The sequence below is a fragment of the Lampetra planeri genome, chromosome 33, assembly GCF_965212315.1.
Source record: "Lampetra planeri chromosome 33, kcLamPlan1.2.h2, whole genome shotgun sequence".
Taxonomy (NCBI): domain Eukaryota; kingdom Metazoa; phylum Chordata; class Hyperoartia; order Petromyzontiformes; family Petromyzontidae; genus Lampetra; species Lampetra planeri.
In genome coordinates this window covers 2581665-2600651 of record NC_136139.1, presented here as the reverse complement: position 1 = coordinate 2600651, position 18987 = coordinate 2581665, and the positions used below count along the sequence as shown (strand labels likewise).

Here is an 18987-nt window from a genome sequence, read left to right as displayed (position 1 = left end):
GCTGTCGTTTGGAGGAGGGATCCACGTTGTGTTGCTGGAGTCTTCGTCTTCACCATCTCGGCGTCGTCAGTCAGGCAGTCTTCCAGCTGTCCTGACTGGGAGCTGTAGTTACTAAGTCTGAACTGTTATGGCTGCTAATAAACAGAGTGCCTCCGACTCTTAGTGTCTCTGGGTCAGTCACGACACCTGTCTGGCGACCAACTTGCGTCAAGCGAGCATCCTTGCTCCGCTGCACCCCGCCACCCAAATCGATGTGCCGTGTCCTCCCAACTCTGGGATTCACCTCCCCTCCCTCTCTCTGCAATATTTTGCTGTCTTTTCTTGGATTTTCTGTTTGCACTCAGTCACGTATTCACTTTAAGATGTTTTCTTGTTCATGTTTTTGTTTTTTGTTTGTTGCGGTTGCACCCGATTCAAGAGCCGAATGGCTCACAGGGCTATACCTAATAAATGAACTTGAACTCTCCCTCCGCTCCCTCCCACCGGATGACTTTCGTCGCAGCCTTCGAGGGCCTGACCCTCTGAAATGGCACGCCGCCGTTGTGCGATCCGCACGGACGACTGAAGAGGGTAGGCCGAGATCGCATCGGTGAACCAAGCTGGAACTCGCGATGGGCAATTACACATTGTTGAGGCATTTATACTGGTAGGAACCTCCTGGTTACACCAGCCCACAGGGGATTATTGTGTCCGTCCGTATCGTCTGGCATCCAAAAATGGGAGGGGTGGGGCTGGGTGGAGGGGAGGGTGGGGAGGGGAGGGGCTGGGTGGGGAGGGTGGGGCTGGGTGGGAGGGGTGGGGCTGGGTGGGGAGGGGCTGGTCACCCCGTGGTGCCCTTATAAAACTCAACGTTTAACCTACTCACGCCGGCTTGTGCCTGCCCTCAGTCGGCCATATTTGCGGAATACACCACGCCGCCGTTGACCCTGGCCATTGACCGAGCAACCCAACGTTCCTACCAGCTCCCTCCGCAGGAATGTGCTCGCATCGATGTTTAGTTTGTCCCCCCCCCCCGCACGCACCGATTAACGCGGTTGGCTACGTACGTACGGTGTGAAAGAAGCTCAACACGCACACACGTTTTGGTTTTGATAGCGGTATGTGGGTGTGATTTCCGCGTGTTGAGCAGCGTCTGCAGGGCATGTCCAGATGTGCGCCACCCGGTGTGGAGAGGATGCAGCTGAAGGGACTTCAGCAGTAGTTCTGAGACAGCCTTCCGGGGTCCGCTCGGTGACCTCACTCCACCGGCCTCGGGATCTCCAAACGGAAACGTCGTGAACGTCATCATCGTCAACATCGTCGTCGTCAACGTTGGTGTCAACGTCATCAACGTCGAAATCAACGTCATCAATGTCGTCATCAATGTCGTCAGTCAACGTCATCAACGTTGTCAACGTCGTCAACGTCGTCATCATCATCGTCGCATGACGGGGGGGGCACCAACGATTGCACGACTTCGGTACGATCGCGGAATCGAGACGTTTTTTATTTGAACCCTCCAACGCACCTAACACACACACACACCACTCAACCGGCGCGAGGACCGAGCGGTGCCACGGCCACCGTTTGCCTCCCTCTTGCGCTCTCGCGAGCCGCGCCGCCGTCGAGCCAAGCCGGGACATGGCGGGCCCGCAGGCCCACGACGCTCTTCCGCCTTCGCAGGCGACGAGAGCACGTCCCGAGCCACCACACCCCTCGCCCTGCTTGACCCCCCCCCGGCCAGAACGAAATTTAAATGTGTGCTGGGGCCACCGTGCCGCAGTTTTGGTTCCGAGATGTTCCCACATCTAAAAAAGTAAAATCTCCACAGAGTTACGAGGTCGATTCGCGCCTCGGGTTGTTATGTTTTTTTCCCACAAGGCTGCGTGCGGGGGGGGGGTGACCAAGTGAAGAAACCGCGGCAAAGTTGGACGTTCATCGCAACGACGCCGTGTCAATCTAGCTCGGGTCAGCAAGACGAGCGGATGTTTCTCTCATGCCGCCATGGGAGCCGCCACACGGTGCAAAGCTTTGCACACTTTTACTTTTGTGTTGAGTTTGTTGTCCCTTTCCCGCACCTCCGATTAGCACGCTTGGCTACAAACGGTGCCCAAGAAGCTCGACACACATACAGGCGGACAAAGTGTGGTGTGCGCGCACGTTGCATTCGCGCTGTCGCACATCGGAATGGCCAGACACATTCCCGCACCTCCGATTAGCACGGCTGGCCACGTACACACACGCGCAACGTACAAAGCGGTACGCGCGTTTTCGCACTGCCACGTCTTGCAGCGGCCGGACACGTTCGCCAGCTCGCCTCTCCTCGGCCCCGCTCATTCTTCGTCGGGCTCGAGTGCGAGGGCCCGCGGCGACAGGTATTTATGGTGCTTGTGGTGGTCGGCCTGCAGCTGGCGGAAGAGCTCGCGCAGGCCGTGCGAGGGCAGCGTGGCCGCCACCATGCGCGCGTCCTGCTCGCGGCACAGGTCCAGCACGGCGTAGGCGCCCTCCGCCAGCGGGCGCCGCACCTCCGCGCGCAGGCTCGCCTGCGGTGGCAGCGACGGCGGTGGCAGGAGGAGGAGGAGAAGGCATTAGATGGAGCAGCGGCGGCAGCAAATGCAGCGGAGGAAGACGCGGCGGGAGCAGATGCGGCAGGAGCCGATGCAGCAGTAGATGCGGGAGAAGTAGATGCGGGAGGAGTAGATGAAGCAGTAGTAGACGGAGGAGTAGACGCAGCAGCAGGAGTACATGCAGCAGGAGCAGCAGATGAAGCATGAGTAGATGCAGCAGTAGAAGGAGGCATCAGACATAGCAACAGCAAGCTGAGAATTACTCGCCTGCGTGGCATGGGCAAATCAATGAATTCGTTTTTCTTTCTTTATCTATAAGCATAACGACCTGGGTAACGTCTCGCTCACCTTCTGCAGCTCCTGCACAAACTGCGCCGCCATGAAGCCCGCGAGAGCCGGGAACTCCTGGACGCGTGCCGCGACCTGTACATACAAGCGCTCGGCCGTCTGGGCACAGCTCGCCGCCAGCTCGGCCGCTTCACCGCCACCCGTGCCTGACGCAGAGACAGAGAAGGCGTCCAAACCCACAGGGCCTCGAAACCCACACGGGGCCACGAATCTAACAGGGCCTTAAAACTCACAGGGCCTTAAAACTCACAGGGCCTCAATACTCACAGGGCCTCAAAACTAACAGGGCCTTAAAACTCACAGGGCCTCAAAACTCACAGGGCCTCAAAACTCACAGGGCCTCGAAACCCACAGGGCCTCAAATCTAACAGGGCCTCAAAACTCACAGGGCCTCAAAACTCACAGGGCCTCGAAACCCACAGGGCCTCAAATCTAACAGGGCCTCAAAACTCACAGGGCCTCAAAACCCACAGGGCCTCGAAACCCACAGGGCCACGAATCTAACAGGGCCTCAAAACCCACAGGGCCTCAAAACTCACAGGGCCTCAAAACTCACAGGGCTTCCACCGTTACAGGGCCTCAAAACCCACAGGGCTTCGACTCTCACATGGCCTCAAAACCCACAGGGCTTCGACTCTCACATGGCCTCAAAACTCACAGGGCCTCTGAACCCACAGGGCCTCAGAACCCACAAGGCCTCGAGTCTCACCGGGCCTTGAAACCCACAGGCCTCACAGAGCGCATGGGAGTGTTACTACCCAAGGCATGACACTAAAGTACGCCTCCTATTCTCGTCCCTCTCAGTAATGTTCCATTGAACTTATGAGATTTTAGAGACTTATTTACATCCTTTTCTATAGCCCTGCACCAACGTGAAAACCGGGCCATCATGGTACAAAGGTGCATGACCGTCCCCTAATGTAACCATTGTAACAAACAAACAAAAATGTAAAATATATTGTTTGGCAATTATGGCGGTGGTCCCACGACGTGGGACAACACTGGTGGCTTAAAAGCGTCACGGCGTTGGCGAGGATAGCCACGACACCGCCCCCCCCCCCCCCAAAGAGAAGACGGTCGGACGCAGCGGCGTGGTTACCCTTGTCGCCGTCTCCCCGGAGCCGTCCCTCGTGCATGGCGGAGCGCACGAGTTTGTGGAAGCAGCCGAGGAAGGCGGGGGCCGCTCTCAGCATCACCTGACGGGCGCGGGAGGGTCGGAGTAGGGAGGGAATTTTTTTTATTTTTGTTAACGGGCAATACATCACAGGTGGGGCGACGATGAGTTTAGTGCGGCGTAAGTGCGGTGTCACCTCCCCCCCTTTGTCATAATGGCCTCTCCATGTCTTTATACGCGAGGATCGTGTTGCACGACAGAGGCACAGGGGCCCCGTGTGTGTACGCGAGTTGACGAGTCTGAGTGTCACTCGTTGTTGGAATGCCCCCGGACAAATTGCAACCATCCCCACCATCATAACCACTACCACCATAACCACTACCACCATAACCATCCCCACCACCACCACTACCACCATACCCACTATAACCATCACCATCCCCACCACCACCGCCATAACCACTATAACCATCACCATCCCCACCACCACCACCATAACCACCATAACCACTACCATCATAACCACCACCACCATAACCACTAAAACCATAACCACCACCATAACCACCACCACGATAACCACTACCACCATCACCATCCCCACCACCACCACTACCACCATAACCACTACCACAATAACCACCACCATCACCATAACCACCACCACCATAACCACTATAACCATCACCATCACCGCCATAACCACCACAACCATCACCATCCCCACCATCACCATCCCCACCACTACCACCATAACCACTACCACCACCATCATAAGCACTACCAAAATAACGATCACTGTCACCACGATCACCACCGCCACCGCCACCGCCACCGCCCTCACCTGCGGGTGCATCTGCATGATGGCGAAGAGCAGCTCGTGGCAGGCGTGGAACATCTCGTGGTGGCGCGCGGGCGTCAGCCGCTCCAGCGGCGCCGCCAGCACGGCCTGCATGGCCAGGGCGGCCGGCCCGTGGGGGCCCACTGGACGCGGCCCGTGGGCCCCTCCCCGCGGGGGGGGGCCGCTCTCGATCGGCGTCTCCTCCTCCTTCGCCGTCGTCGTCGCCGTCGTCATCGCCGTCGTCGCCGCGACGTCCCAGTGGCCCCCGCGCGCGAGCAGCGTCGCGGCGCAGTCGAGCGCGGCGAGCACCGGCGCGTGGGCCTCGCCCGCCAGCCAGCGCGGAGCCTCCCGCGTCACCGTCTGCCGAGAGGAGGCAATGAAGGCGCAGCCCCTGCAACTGCCGGCTCGCGCAGCTGCTGCTGGCGATGCGTTTACGCCCTTAAGGTGCCTCCCACCCCCCCAATCATTTCCCATTATTCTTATGGGGAAAATTCCCCGCTGGGCGTCGTTCCGGTCCCTGACGTATATCGGGGACCCCCTGTACATGTTCCCTCGTGTCTCAACTAAAAAGGTAAATGTGCAAACGCTGATATTTCGAGGGAACTCTGGAGGGTAAATTGGCCTCCTCCTCCATGGTGGCCACCAGCCGTCTCTGAAGACGAGGGTGGCGACCCAAGCTTGGCCCCGCCACACGTGAGCCGCCGATCGACTCGTCGCCGCCACCGGGGTGCGGTGCTTACCACGATGGCGGAGAGGAAGCGGGGGGCGGCCCGCCAGAAGGCGTCGCAGGGCCCCCCCTCGAGGTCGGCGAGCGCGAGCAGCTGGCAGAGACGCAGCGCGGAGACGGCCTCCTGCACGGGGACAGGAGTGGGAAACCGGTGAAGGTAAGAGGCCCGACAAACCCACTTCTTCAGAGCCGCTATTTGCGTTTTAGTTTGTCGTCCCGCACCTCCGATTAGCGCGGTTGGTCGCGTGCGTGCGGGCGTCGCTACCTGCGTGTGAGCGCCCTGCAGCCGCTGAGCGGAGAGCGCGCCGAGGAGTTCGAGCAGCAGCACCCGGAGCCGCTCCGCACCGCACGCCGCCGCCAGTGGAGCGCCCAGCGCCGACAGCTGGGGCCGCAGCGCCGAGAACTCCTCCCGCGTCACGCCGGGGGCTGCCACGGTTCGCGGGGGGGGGGGGGCACGGCGAGGGGGGGCATGGGCAGCGGGGGGGGGGGGGCGCGGAGGGGACACACAGACGGGTGGGAAACTATATTAGGCGAGTAACAATGCATCGACTTCCCAGATTGATTATCAGTGGTTAAGCTCACATTGCACTGCATTGTAGGTTCATTTCAATGTTTATGCAACTAGAATATTCATCGCGCTACGACGGTGAACAAACTGTACGATACAAACGGGATCGGGATGTAAAACTAAAACACAAGTGACCGATTCACCCAACATAGGCGGCGAGTGAAACGCGACCTCGCGGTGACCCCGTGGTGACCCCGCAGTGACCTCAGTCGCGTCACCGCCCCCCCCTCACCCCGACTCTCTCCCCTTCCCCAATCCACCCGCACGGCACGGCCAAACAAACCCCACGACGGACAGGGCACGGGGGGAAGGAGGCTGTGATCCAACAGTCGACTTGCAGATGGGACCGCGAACCGTCTAGGCCCGACCCCTCCCCGGACCGGCGCCTCACCGGCCAGCAGGTCAGCGAGTGCCGAGAAGAGCGCCGGCGCCGTCGTCTCCGCCACTCCGCCCCCCCGCTCCCCAGCAGCCCCCCGCAGCAGGAGCCGCAGGAACCCGGCGTGGGAGGCGACGCGGCGCCGGGCGTCCTCGCCGCCCTCGTACGAGCGGAGGCGGCGCGCGACGCGCTCGAAGACGCGCGCGTACACCGCGCCGTGCCGCAACCCCTCCGTCGCGGCGCCGCCCGGCGCCTGCAACTCGGCCTCCAGCAGCACGGCGGCCGGGACCACGAGCAGCTCCAGCTTCTCGTCGGCGGCGTCGACGCCGACGGAGTCGTCGGCGTCGAGGAGGCCCCCCACCGCGGCGGCCGCGGCGGCCGTCACGGCGTCGAGCTCCGTGGTGTACGAGCGGCGCCTCGCCGCCGCAGAGTCGGCCAGCGCCGCCTGCAAGAACGCCGTCGCCATCTCCAGCAGCGTGGAGGACGGCGCGGCGACGGCGGAGCGCCGGCGCCGCTTGACGCTCGGCGTCACTGCGCGGCACCACCCGGCGCCATCGGCCTGCGCCAGCAGGAACTCGGAGAACGCCCGCACGGCGAGCGGAGCGCCGCGGCGGCCGCGGGGCTGGGCGGCGATGGCGAGCAGCGCAGCGCGGAACAGCCCCCGCACGGCGCGCCGGTGCTCCGTCTCGGCCGCCGCTCCGAAGGAGGCGGCGCACGCGCCAGCGCGCAGCAGCGGCCGCGCGAGCGCCTCCAGCGTCTCGGCAGGACTCACGGCGCGGGGCGTGCCCGCCGCGCCCGCCGCGCCCGTCCCCCCGCGCTGCAGCGCCGCCAACAGGCGGCAGCAGCGGGTGAGCAGGCGCAGCGAGGCCTCGTCCGCGGGCGCCACGCTCGAGACGACGGCGAAGAGCGCGAGGAAGCAGCGCGCGGCGGTCCCCGGCGGCGCCGCGTCCAGGCGCTGCGCCGCCAGCGCGTCGAGCACGCGCTCCAGCGCGGCCAGGCGGGCGGGCGGGAGCCGGGGCGGCTCCGCGCCGGCGGCTGCCCTGCCCAACATGCCCTGCGCCACCTCGTCCAGCAGCGCCCAGGTGGCGGCGCGCGCCGGCGGCGCGTCCTCCGCGTCGACGTCTCCGTCGTCCCGGTGAGGCCTCACGTAGGCCGCCTTCCGCGCGGCCGCGCTCGCCTCCGCGGCCCAGGGTAGGTCCCGGCGGGCGAGGGCCGGCAGCAGCGACGACGGCGGCGCCCCCTCCCGCCCGGCGCCGTCGTCGTCGCCGGCGCCCAGGGCCTCGGCCGCTCGGGCCACGAGCGCGGTCACCACGGCGGCCTGCACGGCGCCCAGCTCGGGGAGCAGCGGCCCGCGGAGCAGGGCCCACGCCAGCGCCCGCGGCGTCGCCCCCCCGGCGTCGCCCGCTCCCTCGTCGTCCGGAGAGGCGAGCGCGGCGTCCGTGACGGCGTCGGCGACGGCCTGCACGTCGCCGGGCACCAGGTGGGGCAGCAGCAGCGGGAGGTGGCCGAGCACGAGGCGCCAGTGCGCGGCGGCGCGCGACGCCTCGTCCACCGAGGCCAACTCTCCGTCCCACGGCGCCTGCCGCGCGCCGTCCGCCCACGGCGCCAGCCGCACGGCGAGATGGGCGGCGCGCCGCAGGCCGCGGGCGTAGCCGCGAGAACCGGCGACGGCGCGCCGCAGCGACAGCGCGCGCACCTTCTGCACGCTCAGCGTCGCCAGCAGAAACCGCGCCCGGCCGCTCGCGCCGTCGCCGCCGCCGCTTCGGCGCAGAGGCCTGGTGAGCTCGCGCCAAACCCGCGCCGGCACGGCGGGCGCCAGGCAGCGGAAGTCGTACGTGCCCACCGATGCGTCGGCGGCAAAACCGCCGTCGTCGCCGCCGTCGTCTCCGCCGTCGTTTACGGTTTCGGCGCCGCCCCCCGTGACGGCACCGGCGGCGGCGTCCCTGCCGGGCGACCGGTACCGGGGGCAGTTGAGTTGGAAGCAGAGGTCGAGCTCGGCCCACGTGTGCGCCAGCGTCAGGGCGGCCTCGAGGGCGGGCGCCGTCTCCGCCCCGGCGCCGCCCTCCGCGCGGCACAGCAGGAGCAGCGGGGCGAGCGCCTCGCGCAGCGTCGCCTCCATGAGCCGCGTGGCCCGCGCCACGGCCGGCGCCGGCCACGAGGCGTCCGGCGAGCGCGCCCGGAAGAGCACGGCGTGGAGGAGCAGCGCCACCGACGGCAGCGGCCGGGCCCAGCGGGGGCCCCCCCGCTCCGGGGCGCCGGGGGGCGGCAGCCTGGAGCGGACGGCCTCCAGCGCCAGTTCCCACACGTCGGCCGCCTGCCCCGCGGGGAGCTCGGCGAGGCACTCCGACAGCTTGTCCCCCAGAGCGGTGCCGACCAGGCGCGACGAGGAGCCGCGCGGGCTCCCGTCGTCGTCGTCGTCGCGACACAGCGAGGAGAAGGCGGCCCCCAGCGGCTTGGCGAGCTGGCGCAGCTTGGCGTAGGTGGCGAGCAGCACGCACAGCAGGGCGTCGCGGGCCTTGCGTCCGCGCGGCTCTGGCGGCTCGGGGCCGAGCCACGCGATGGACACCAACGCCTTGGGGACGGGAGAAGACGGGGGGTCAGAGCCGCAGATACCCCCCTCCCCCCACCTCCGCGTTCGGAGGGCGCGAGATGCAACTTTGTCACGGCGATCACCTGCAGGTGGGGCTCCAGGATGAGGTGGTTGAGGCCCAGCAGCGAGCGCAGGCAGCGGTGCCACGCGGGCAGCGCCGAGCTGGGGCGCGCCAGCAGCGCCGCCGCCAGGCGCTCGTAAAACGCGAACTGGAGCGCGCCGTGCTGGATGCGGTCGACGGCGACGTTGTAGACGTCCGCCGCGGCGACGGCGCTCAGCAGCTGGTCCAGCGCCAGCAGGGTGTGACGGGAGCCTTCACGGGGTGCGGGGGGGGGGGTGGGAGAGAGGGAGGCGTCAAGAACGGTCGGGTCGATTACGTTCCGCGTTGAAGCCAATCGATTTACTATTTCTAGGCAAAACACATACGGGGACACCCTCCACTTACGAACGAGTTAGGTTCCAGAGGTTCTGTTAGAAGTAAATTTGTTCATAAGTCCAACTTTACTCCTGTAGATTCCAAACATGTTGTACGGCGTGTACACTAACGGCTTTAAAAGTTGTACAATCTCCCGTTCTGCAGATGTAGATGCCACCACCGCCATCTATTGCGCGGCGGTTTAACTTACGACTCTCGGTCCCAACATACGGACCAGGTTTGTTCGCATCTCTGAAAGTTCGTACGTCAAATGTTCACAAGTAAGAGTCCCTGTGTAGCGTAACTGTACGAGAGAGCCGGAAAAATAACGCAACGCAAACGCGGTGACAGAGAAAGACACGAAGGATCGACCCTTGGACCAAATCGCGACCCCGCTCCGTGCGCCGTCCACGTTGCGCTCGCTGCAGCGCTGGCGAACGGTTAACGCGCCTGGACGGTGAACGGGTCCGCTCGTGCTTTCGCTCCTCTTTGACTCAGTGCCCACATCTCGGCTAGTAAACGGGTTACCTTTAAGCCAGATCACTCGCCGACACACTTCCTACTCCTCACCGCCCACTCGATTTAAGTTCGCAATAAGTACACTTTCACCGCCTACTGTAACGTACGTTTTGCATTGTTTCTGGACGGCCAATCCTCCCACCAACTAACCTCGCCAACGTGACGACACGGCTGTATTGCCCATCACAACACTTCTCTATTCTTGCGGCTCAGCACGCCACGAAGTTCCCCGCCGGTGGCTAGGAGATGATGTTAACTACCTCGCCGGGTACACAGGAGGTCGTGGATTCGATCCCGACCATGACGCCTGCTGGATATTTGGAGTGTGCGTGTCTCTCCCTCTCATCATCATCACGGTGGCTAGGAGATGTTAACTACCTCGTCTGGAATACAGCAGGCCATGGGTTCGATCCCGACCCTGACGCCTGCTGTTTATTTGGAGTTGACATCTTCGCTCTCCCCAAAAACAACAAAAACCACCAAATCGCCGGTGCCTCTCACCCAACGCGTCGATGTTCGACGCGGCGCCCGTCCCCTCCGCCTCCTCTTCCCCCGCCACCGCGGCGGCGGCGGCGGCGTCACCCGGCTCCACGCCAAGCGCCGCCACCATCCGGCGCAATGCTCGGAAGCACAGAATGGCAGCCGAGTCCGACGAACCACCGTACGCCTCCAGCAGCTGTCGGTAGAGCAAGGGGACGGCTCCGCACGGCACGGGATCGACGTCGTCGGCCGCCGAGGCTCCGTCCCAGCCCGCCACGCCCGGCGAGCTCACCACGTCCAGGATCGTCCGCAGCTGGGAAAAAAACCCCGACGGGAAGAGAGCGGGAGGGATGGGCAGGGATGGGCAGTGAGGTCGAGAGGTCACAGGTCGGAGGTCGAGAGGTCACAGGTCGGAGGTCGAGAGGTCACAGGTCGGGGGCCGCGAGTCCCGGCCTCCGACGTGGAGCAGGCCCGCGGGACGGTGGCAAACAACGGCGATGACGCGGTTGCGACAGCTTTGCGATTCCTAACGAGTTGTAATTCCCGTGCAATTGTCATCCGAGATGTCGATGCTGTGGTGGGCAGCAGAGGTTGGTGCGGCGATACCCCCAGGGTAGAAAAAGAGTGAGCACCCCTTTGTCTTAAGTCAACCAATGGTGGCCATCCAAACATAACATGCCCATTCCGGCGACGTGGAGGTTCCGGATCGACACAGGGGCTCTCACGCACGCGTACGTACGTACGTACGCCTCCAAGCGTACAGCTGGAGGCGTGTCGGCGCTTACCGGCGCGAGCCCGGAGGACGATTTCCCGGGCGCCTTCCGGTGCTGCTCCTTGCTGCCCCCCGCGGCGTCCAGCCGTGGGGGCAGCAGCTCGTCGCGGTACGAGGGCAGCAGGTCGGCGTGGAAGAGCGCCGCGGCCACGGCGGCCTCCAGACGGGAGCGGATGTCCCGGGCGACCGGGGCCCGGGCGCCAGCGTGGGCCTCCCCGGCCGCGGGGTCGCTGCGGGGACAGATCGTCATCGTCGTCAACTTGTACGTACGTACGTTTAACCTTGTAAGTATTATTGTCGTCTCATTGTTTTGATCACAACTCGACGTAAGCCGTGGCCCACTGGATATTCCCACAAAAGCGAGATTGACATCTCATGTTATTTATCCGGCGAGGCGAGAGTTGGGGAGGGGTGGGGGCCCGGGTCGTACCGTGGCAAGGTGGGGGGCGGTTCCTGGGCCGCCCCGAGCGCCGCGATGCCGCCCTCCGACAGCAGGAGGTGGCGGAGCACCACGGCGGGGCCCAGCAGCTGCCCCGTGAGCAGGCGGAAGACGCGCTGCGGGTTCACCTGCTGCCTCTGCGTGGCCGCGTACAGTGCCAGCGTCTGTGACAGCACCTGCCCGCGAGGACGGCGAGGGGAGACGCGGTTCTAGGGCGTCGCGTTGCGGGGGGGTCGGCGCACGCGCGGGTACCGTCCGACGGGACGGGGAGAAATAACGTGTTCCGAATTGCGATTCCTTAACGGACGCGCTTTGCATCGACGGCGAGCTGAATAAGTATCGTTAGACCGTCGCTTTGAAAAACAACGCGGAGAAAACTGTTTTGTTATCACGCTGCTGCTGCTGCTGCTGCTGGAAAGCGTTCTGGGTAGCTTCCTTCCCATCTCACCTCCCACCCGTTCGCTCTCGTGTTCGAGAGAAGTTTTAAACTAATAAAGACTAAGATCCACTCTCGCTAAAACATCTAATTTAATTAGATACAGGCTCGAGTGTCCCAACTTGTCTTTTTATTGGTCATTGATTTTTTTTTTACCAAGATCAAAGTTCAAAGGCTCTCCGCGAAGCTCATCAACAAAACCATCCGGTCAGAATGAGCCCTTAGTCGACTCTGTGTGACAGATATTACTCAAAGTAGGTCCCGTGACAGACAGGCTCACTCACAAAGGGACAAATTAATTATCCATATCGTGTAGATTAAAGGTCAAGAGGTCATGATAGCCAATACAATTGATGTCATCACACCTCACCGTCTGCCACATTCCGTAGCTGTTGCCCACACGAGAGAACCGACCCTCCGAGTGTCCGCCCACGTTATCCCACTATCAGGCTTCAGGCCTTTCCCGTGGCCTCAGCGACATCTGGGTGCCACTCCAATGTCCCTCTCGGTCACCTGCCCTCCTCCATCCAAAAACACCAATCGCAATGCCCTCCCTGCCACGATCTCTTCGGATCTTCCCAAGTTCCTTAACTCCCATCCTGCCGGGAGACTTCCCGACAAAACCCGGCAACGCGCCCAACGCGGCACCCAAGCCTGGGGCAGCAACGGCCAAGGCGACGGTGCGGCAGCCGAGCCTGTCGGGTGCGTGCAGCGAATCCGGCCGCGGTCAAACTCCGGCGAGACCTGGAGAAGCGAAGCGACGGACGGAGAGTCGGACGAGGAGACGGGAGCTGCCCCTCCCCGCCGCGCTCTCTCCTCCCTGGACGCCGCCGCCGGCGCCGGCGGGAGCAGGGAGCGGCACGCCATCGTGAGCAGCGCCCGCAGCAGCCGCGCCAGCAGCTCAAGCTTGGCGGCCAGGATGGTGCGGAGCGGCGGCGTGCGCAGGATGTCTTGGAAACACGCGAGGAGCGTCGCAGGACTCGGGGTCTCCAGCTCCGCACCGCCGGCGCCGGCGCCCTCCGCCGCCCGGAGGCCCGCCAGCTCGCACAGCCGCTCCACCAACATCTGCGCGGAGCAACTCGGCTCGTTTCGTTCCACCGTTCTCGGACCGGCTCAGATATCGCTCGCCGCCGCCGCCGCCGCTGTCGGTTGCGGCTGGGAATTTAATGAAGGTCGGTGGGGGGGAGGGGGTGGTGGCGGAGGGTGGTCATAGCACAGCCACCCCCAACAGCCGTGCTGTCGATCCGTATGACACATCACATCGGATGATTGTCTCGGAGAGTGTTAAACTACTTGCTGTACTGCCAGCTCCAGTAGCGCTCGACTATCGATTGGAGAGTTGTGAATTCAAATCCCAGTCAGGGGGTTAACCGTTTGCCCAGGGGTTGTAAATAAATCAAAGCAATGCATTGTGGGAATTCAGTAGTGGTCACTGGCAGTGCCCTTGCACAACTGCACTTTAGAAGAGCGGCGAGCTGTTATCCTTTTATTTTCTACTCACATCCTGCGAGGACGTAAAGACAAGCGGAACTTATCGAAGAGTGAAACTGCATCCGTGGCGAGTCTCTTCACCGAGCGATCTACTCCCCCCACCCCCCCCCCCCCGTTGTGTCACCGAGAGGGCGAGCGCGGGGGCAGTCAGCTGACCTGCGCGACGGGCGCTCGAAGAGACACGGGCCGGCCCTCGCCCCGCACGCGGGCGCTGCCCAGCACCTCTCCCAGGAAGGCCCAGAGTTGCGTCGCGACGCCGGGGCCCAGCGGCAGCTTGCGCGAGTAGTACGACGACAGCGAGTTGCATGCCCAGTCCAGCAGCAGCTGTCGGTCCGCAACGCCGCCGGGAGAGAGAGCATCGTAAGGGACACGCGCGGTGCATCTCTCCTGACTCACCGTGTCAAGTTCCCCACAGCTTTTGGCCTCCGTGCTAAGCGTGGTGTGGCGAGATGTTAACGGCCTCGTCTGGTACGCAGGTCGTGTGTTCGTGACCCCGACCCTGACGCCTGTATGTTTGGAGTTTGCATGTTTCCCCCGTGGTTGCGTGGAATTTTCTCCGGGTGCTCCGGTTTTATCCCTCCACATTTAGAAACACGCGTTTTGTGTATTTGGCTGCTATAAGTGTCCACGTGGTAAGCCACTCTATTGGGCTATCATTTGTGGCCAGGCCGCTTCTGAAAAATTGTTATATAGCTCAGTGGGCCTTACCTGGTAAAATATAAAAAAAATTGTTCCTAGTTTTAGGCTCAGGAAAGTGCTGCGACAGACAGACCGACTCGCGGATTGGCAAATTAGGTTTCTTAAACTGCAGGCAACACAGCATCGCGATGCTCACATCGCAAAGCCCAGAGGCAGTGTCCAGCTCCGCCACAGGTAACTCTCGATTACCTGTGGAGGGATTATCCGGGTTACGGATTAACCGTGCAACGGATTAACAGTGCTTCGGGAACAATAACATATATTTATATACTGGTTTTAATTAGTCGCTGCTTTTCACTCATTCAGTGCCCACATAACCAAATGTTCCAGCAAGTAAACAGATTATAAAGCGATGAGCGGTAATAAAACAGACAACACATTTACATGAGTTGCTCACTATTCGTGTACTTGATTTATCTGGGCAACCCCTCCTTCCCATTTACGCTACCCAGGGTGTACGAATGTACGCACCATACGTAGCCAACCGTGATATTCAGAGGTGCGAGGGAAGTAAAACAAACTAAACTCAAAAAGCAGTTCGAACGAAATGTTTCCAATTTAGTTTTAAAAGTGGATAGCTCCAGTGGCTTCCTAATAATCGGAAGAGCTTCTAGATTTGAAGCTGATGCAGCTAATTCGGCTGTGACGGTCCCACCTGATGACGGAGACTTGTGTTGCCTCCGAAACGTCGTGAATTTTATTTTGTTTTGTTTTATTTTACTTTCATTAATTTTAATGTTTTTACCTACGTGACTTTACCGAAAAAACCTGAGAATATGAATCGGAAGAGCGTTCCAGCCGGCCGCAGAAGCGCATCCGAAAGCGCCGCGCGACAGAGGTCGCAACCGGGTACCCGTTACCCGTACCCTACCCGATACCCAGCTACCCGTACCCGGCCGGGTACCCGTTTGCGACCCTGGTGCGGCCGGGTACGGGTACGGGTTAGGCCGTGAGTCACCGGTGAGCAACCGTTTGTCACTCATTTCGGGTAGGGTACGGGTAGCGTACGGGTACCCGTACCCGGCCAAAAGCTGCCGGCGCTGCGAGGACGACCGGAGTTTGCACGATGGTTTATTGCGCGATGGGTGGACCAACCATCGCTAGAGTCCACTCTTTTACACATCCTCGACTATTTCCTCCACCTGTGTGCCTCCCCCTTGCATCCCGTGGCACCTCTCCGCGCGTGCTCTCCTCCTCCTGCCGACCCCCCCCCCCCAATCCGTCTCCGACTCTACGATCCTCCGGTACCTGTTCCTTGTTGGGCAGGAGGCAGCGTGGGGAACTCCACGCGGCGCGGGCCAGCTTCAGTTTCTCGGGCCACGGCGTGCGGCTGCCCTTGAGCGTGGCCGGGATGGTCGCGTAAACGCCCGCGCTCGCCATGGCTCGCTCCGCCGCTCCGGGGCTACTGCTCGTAAAGCGACGGCGACGACAACAGCAACAACCACCAGAGGTGGGACAAAGTCATTGTTATGCAAGTCCAAGTCGAGCAACAACATCAATAACAATAACAGCAGCAGCAACAACAGCAATAACAGTAGAAACACAGCAGCAGAAACAACAACAGTAGCAGCAACAACAGCAACAACAGTAGCAGAAAAAAACAACAGCAAACACATCAGCAACAACAGCAGCAAGAACAACAGCAGCAGCAACAACAGCAACAATAACAACAGCAGCAGCAACAACAGCAGCAAGAACAACAGCAGCAGCAACAACAGCAACAATAACAACAGCAGCAGCAACAACAGCAACAGCAGCAAGAACAGCAGCAGCAACAACAGCAGCAGCAACAACAGCAGCAGCAACAACAGCAACAAGAACAGCAACAGCAGAAACAACAACAGCGCGTTTAGCCGGGGAAGGTGTGGCAAGGCGCGCTTGTGGTTCCGGCAGCTTCTACCTCCTCTCCATTCCCCCGGCACCTGATGTTCAGAACGACGGACTGAGCTTAGCCAGCAACGTACCACGCGCTTAAGAAGACTCCCAACTTGAGGGGTGGTGCCAGGCGGCTATGAGACGGTTCCAGCACGCGGGTTGGGGGGCCGCGTCTCTGCAGACCCGTAAAGGCGATCTATCCCCAACGCGTGCACGGAGACTTATCTCCCGTTACTCCTGATAATATTAAACAAAATTTAGTTTTTTTCTTCTTGGTTCTTTCGGTAAAGTCACGTAGAAGGAAAATAATAAAAAAATAAAACGTAATAAAATGTTTTATTTATTTTATTTTTATTTCCCTTCTACGTGACTTTACCGAAAGAACCAAGAAGATGAATCCCTGCAGTCACGAAAGCTTTACATCGAAAAATTAGTTTACCATCCCGATGGAGACTTTCCCGTTACAAACACATCATTACGCGTGGCGGCGGAAGACGCGAACGCCGTGGTCACTTTTCAAAGGCGTTTTCGCTCATCGCATCTCTCGTGCGTTCGCCGTTGTGGTCATTCCTCTGCAATACGTTGGAGGCGAAAGGGCCTCCTCCACTAGACGGAGGTCTAGGACCAACTACTCTTTCACGCTGGCCATAACGCCTTTGGAAGGGGAGTCAAGTACCCACAACTTTACCCCCCCCCCCCACACACACACTGCCGATTCACCCATAAAGAGAACTGCTGGCGGGCTGCGAAATAGAACCGACAAACATATCGCGTGCACGTCCACTGCGCCAACCGTTGCAGCATCCTGAGCTACATCCAATATCGTCACGAATGAAAGGTTAGTGCCGGTTAATAACAGAGAACGGTATCAACATTTGCAAGCGCGGTCTTAAATTTAGGCAACCGGTTTCAAGCGTCGCACATTTCCAGCGTCAAAACCCCTCTCCCGTGGCATACACGTACCGTCGTCCAGTAAAGTATGTTTTTGTTTGTTGTTGTTGCTGCTGCACTTGTAAACTTAAAAAAAAAACCCAGAGGCCTACGGCGAGTGAGAGCGAATCACCACGTGGCCACCCAAAGCCACGTGCGGAGCTCCCCACGGCACCGGCCTCGCTCCCTTCCGCTTCCGGGTCCGAGTCGGTGGTGGGGGGGTGCGTTCGTAAACTCCAAGCTTTTCGGAAATTGTTTAAATTTTTTTGTCAATTAACGTTAAACGATTAGAATCTGCATATTGATTTATAATCCGATGAGCTACAAAGAATATTTTTTGTTATATTTAAGCAGACGTCCCAATTCAACCGCAGCCACAATAAAGCTGTGTTAGAATGCGGTGTTGTTAACATGCGGTTTATTGAAGCGGCTAAGAGTATGATGAGAGAGATATTTGTTTGAAATGTTTATTTTTTTTTTCTAAAAATGCGCATGGCACCAGTTTTGTAACGCGTTTGTTTAAAGTTGAACGCTGAAGTTTCCCTTTAAACCGCTCCAAGGAGGTCGTCCGTGGACATTGCAGCGACTCCGTCGAGGATGTGCGTGGGCTGGGACATTGCGTCGAGCGATTCGTTTGATGGTTTATTTAATAATATTTTAAAAATACTTTCTTAAAAACACGCTTTAATTAAATTTACTAGTAATGGAAGAACTCCACGACTCCAGGAAGCTTGCCATAACGTAAGGGACCGTCGCCAATTACAGCCAACGTGATTTGAGCGTAGACAATTAGACCCAAGCCGAAACTTAACATATAAAAAAGAATGTTTAAAATTGTTTTATGATAGAATATAGTATTGTCATCAGTAAGACATAAGTATGCCAAGTTTGCAGTCGATAGCACATTGGGAAGTGGGTTAAAATTGAGTTACAATATTTGAGGATACAACAACAAAGTGAGTTAATAGAAAGCGTGTAAAAAGATTGTTTAAAAATATATATTTAAAATTTTATGATAGAATATAGTATTGTCATCAGTATGACATAAGTATGAGAGCTCGGTGTAAATGCTTACCCCGAGCTCTCATACTCTGATGGTGCATTGTCTTTGAGTTGTGCGCCTTTTGGCGTCATCTGGTCCAACCCATGTGAGACTAGGCTCTAAGGAAAGCTGTCTCGGGTGTGGACCAATCAACTTCAAGGACAGTGCATATATTATCAGAGTTGTGTTTTTTGTTTGTATTATGACTGCAGGTATTGTGGTCTATGCAAACATGACTCCTTGTAAAAAAGGTGTCAGTTTTGTTGCCAGATAAAAGGGTAAAACACCAATTATATATTTTACTGGCAAATGAGGTTCCAATGGAGTATATCTCATGTGTGTGTATATATACTATACTTGAACATTGGCACAATAGAGGATTTGCTATCGAGTTGAGAAAACATTGAAAAGTTACCAATATATTTTTGCCATACGTTTTGTTATAAAGGGCTTACGAAACTGACCCGCCCCCGCTGGACATCTGATTCCTCCAGCAGTCTAAATAATGATGCTGGTAATCGTATCAGCTCTTCATTCATTGAAATATAATGGGAAAAAAGTAAATATTTGTACTTTTATGGGAGCCAAAAATCGGATACGTTGAGGTTGTTGCATTTCTTGTATGAATAAAGCAAATTGTGACTTAAAACGGAGTTGTTTAATACGTGTTATTTTATTTTGCCCTTGTTTTATAAGTTGTCAATGGGCTCATATTTGCTTAAGCAAATGCATGCTATTGTATGACACTTAAAACCCTCGGTGAATATTGCAGCTGTAAA

General features: G+C 59.2%; 1 protein-coding gene across 2 annotated transcripts; it reads right to left on the bottom strand.

Moving 5' to 3' along the window:
* Positions 1 to 1470: 1470 nt before the first annotated feature.
* Positions 1471 to 17314, bottom strand: URB2 (URB2 ribosome biogenesis homolog). Of its 2 annotated transcripts, XM_078609991.1 has the most exons (16): positions 17200 to 17277; positions 16326 to 16473; positions 15610 to 15766; positions 13819 to 13986; positions 12916 to 13236; positions 11727 to 11911; positions 11310 to 11526; positions 10546 to 10837; positions 9194 to 9423; positions 6536 to 9092; positions 5842 to 6002; positions 5590 to 5700; positions 4853 to 5209; positions 3994 to 4090; positions 2895 to 3040; positions 1471 to 2522 (listed from the first exon to the last, which is right to left on the bottom strand). In XM_078609991.1, the coding sequence occupies exons 3-16, from the start codon at positions 15739 to 15741 to the stop codon at positions 2313 to 2315; spliced, it is 5184 nt and encodes a 1727-aa protein (XP_078466117.1). In that variant the 5' UTR covers positions 15742 to 15766; positions 16326 to 16473; positions 17200 to 17277; the 3' UTR covers positions 1471 to 2312. The 2 variants fall into 2 exon arrangements, with proteins under 2 accessions (XP_078466117.1, XP_078466116.1); XM_078609990.1 differs by lacking the exon at positions 16326 to 16473 and having other exon boundaries at positions 17200 to 17314.
* Positions 17315 to 18987: the final 1673 nt, after the last annotated feature.

Bases quoted from the DNA above. Each gene is read 5' to 3' on its own strand.
- URB2 (XM_078609990.1), bottom strand. From the start codon at position 15,741: ATGGCGAGCGCGGGCGTTTACGCGACCATCCCGGCCACGCTCAAGGGC. The intron at 5,210-5,589 runs GTAAGCACCGCA...TCCTCTCGGCAG, and splicing joins GCTTCCTCTCCGCCATCGTG to ACGGTGACGCGGGAGGCTCC. The intron at 2,523-2,894 runs GTGAGCGAGACG...CTGCCACCGCAG, and splicing joins TTGTGCAGGAGCTGCAGAAG to GCGAGCCTGCGCGCGGAGGT.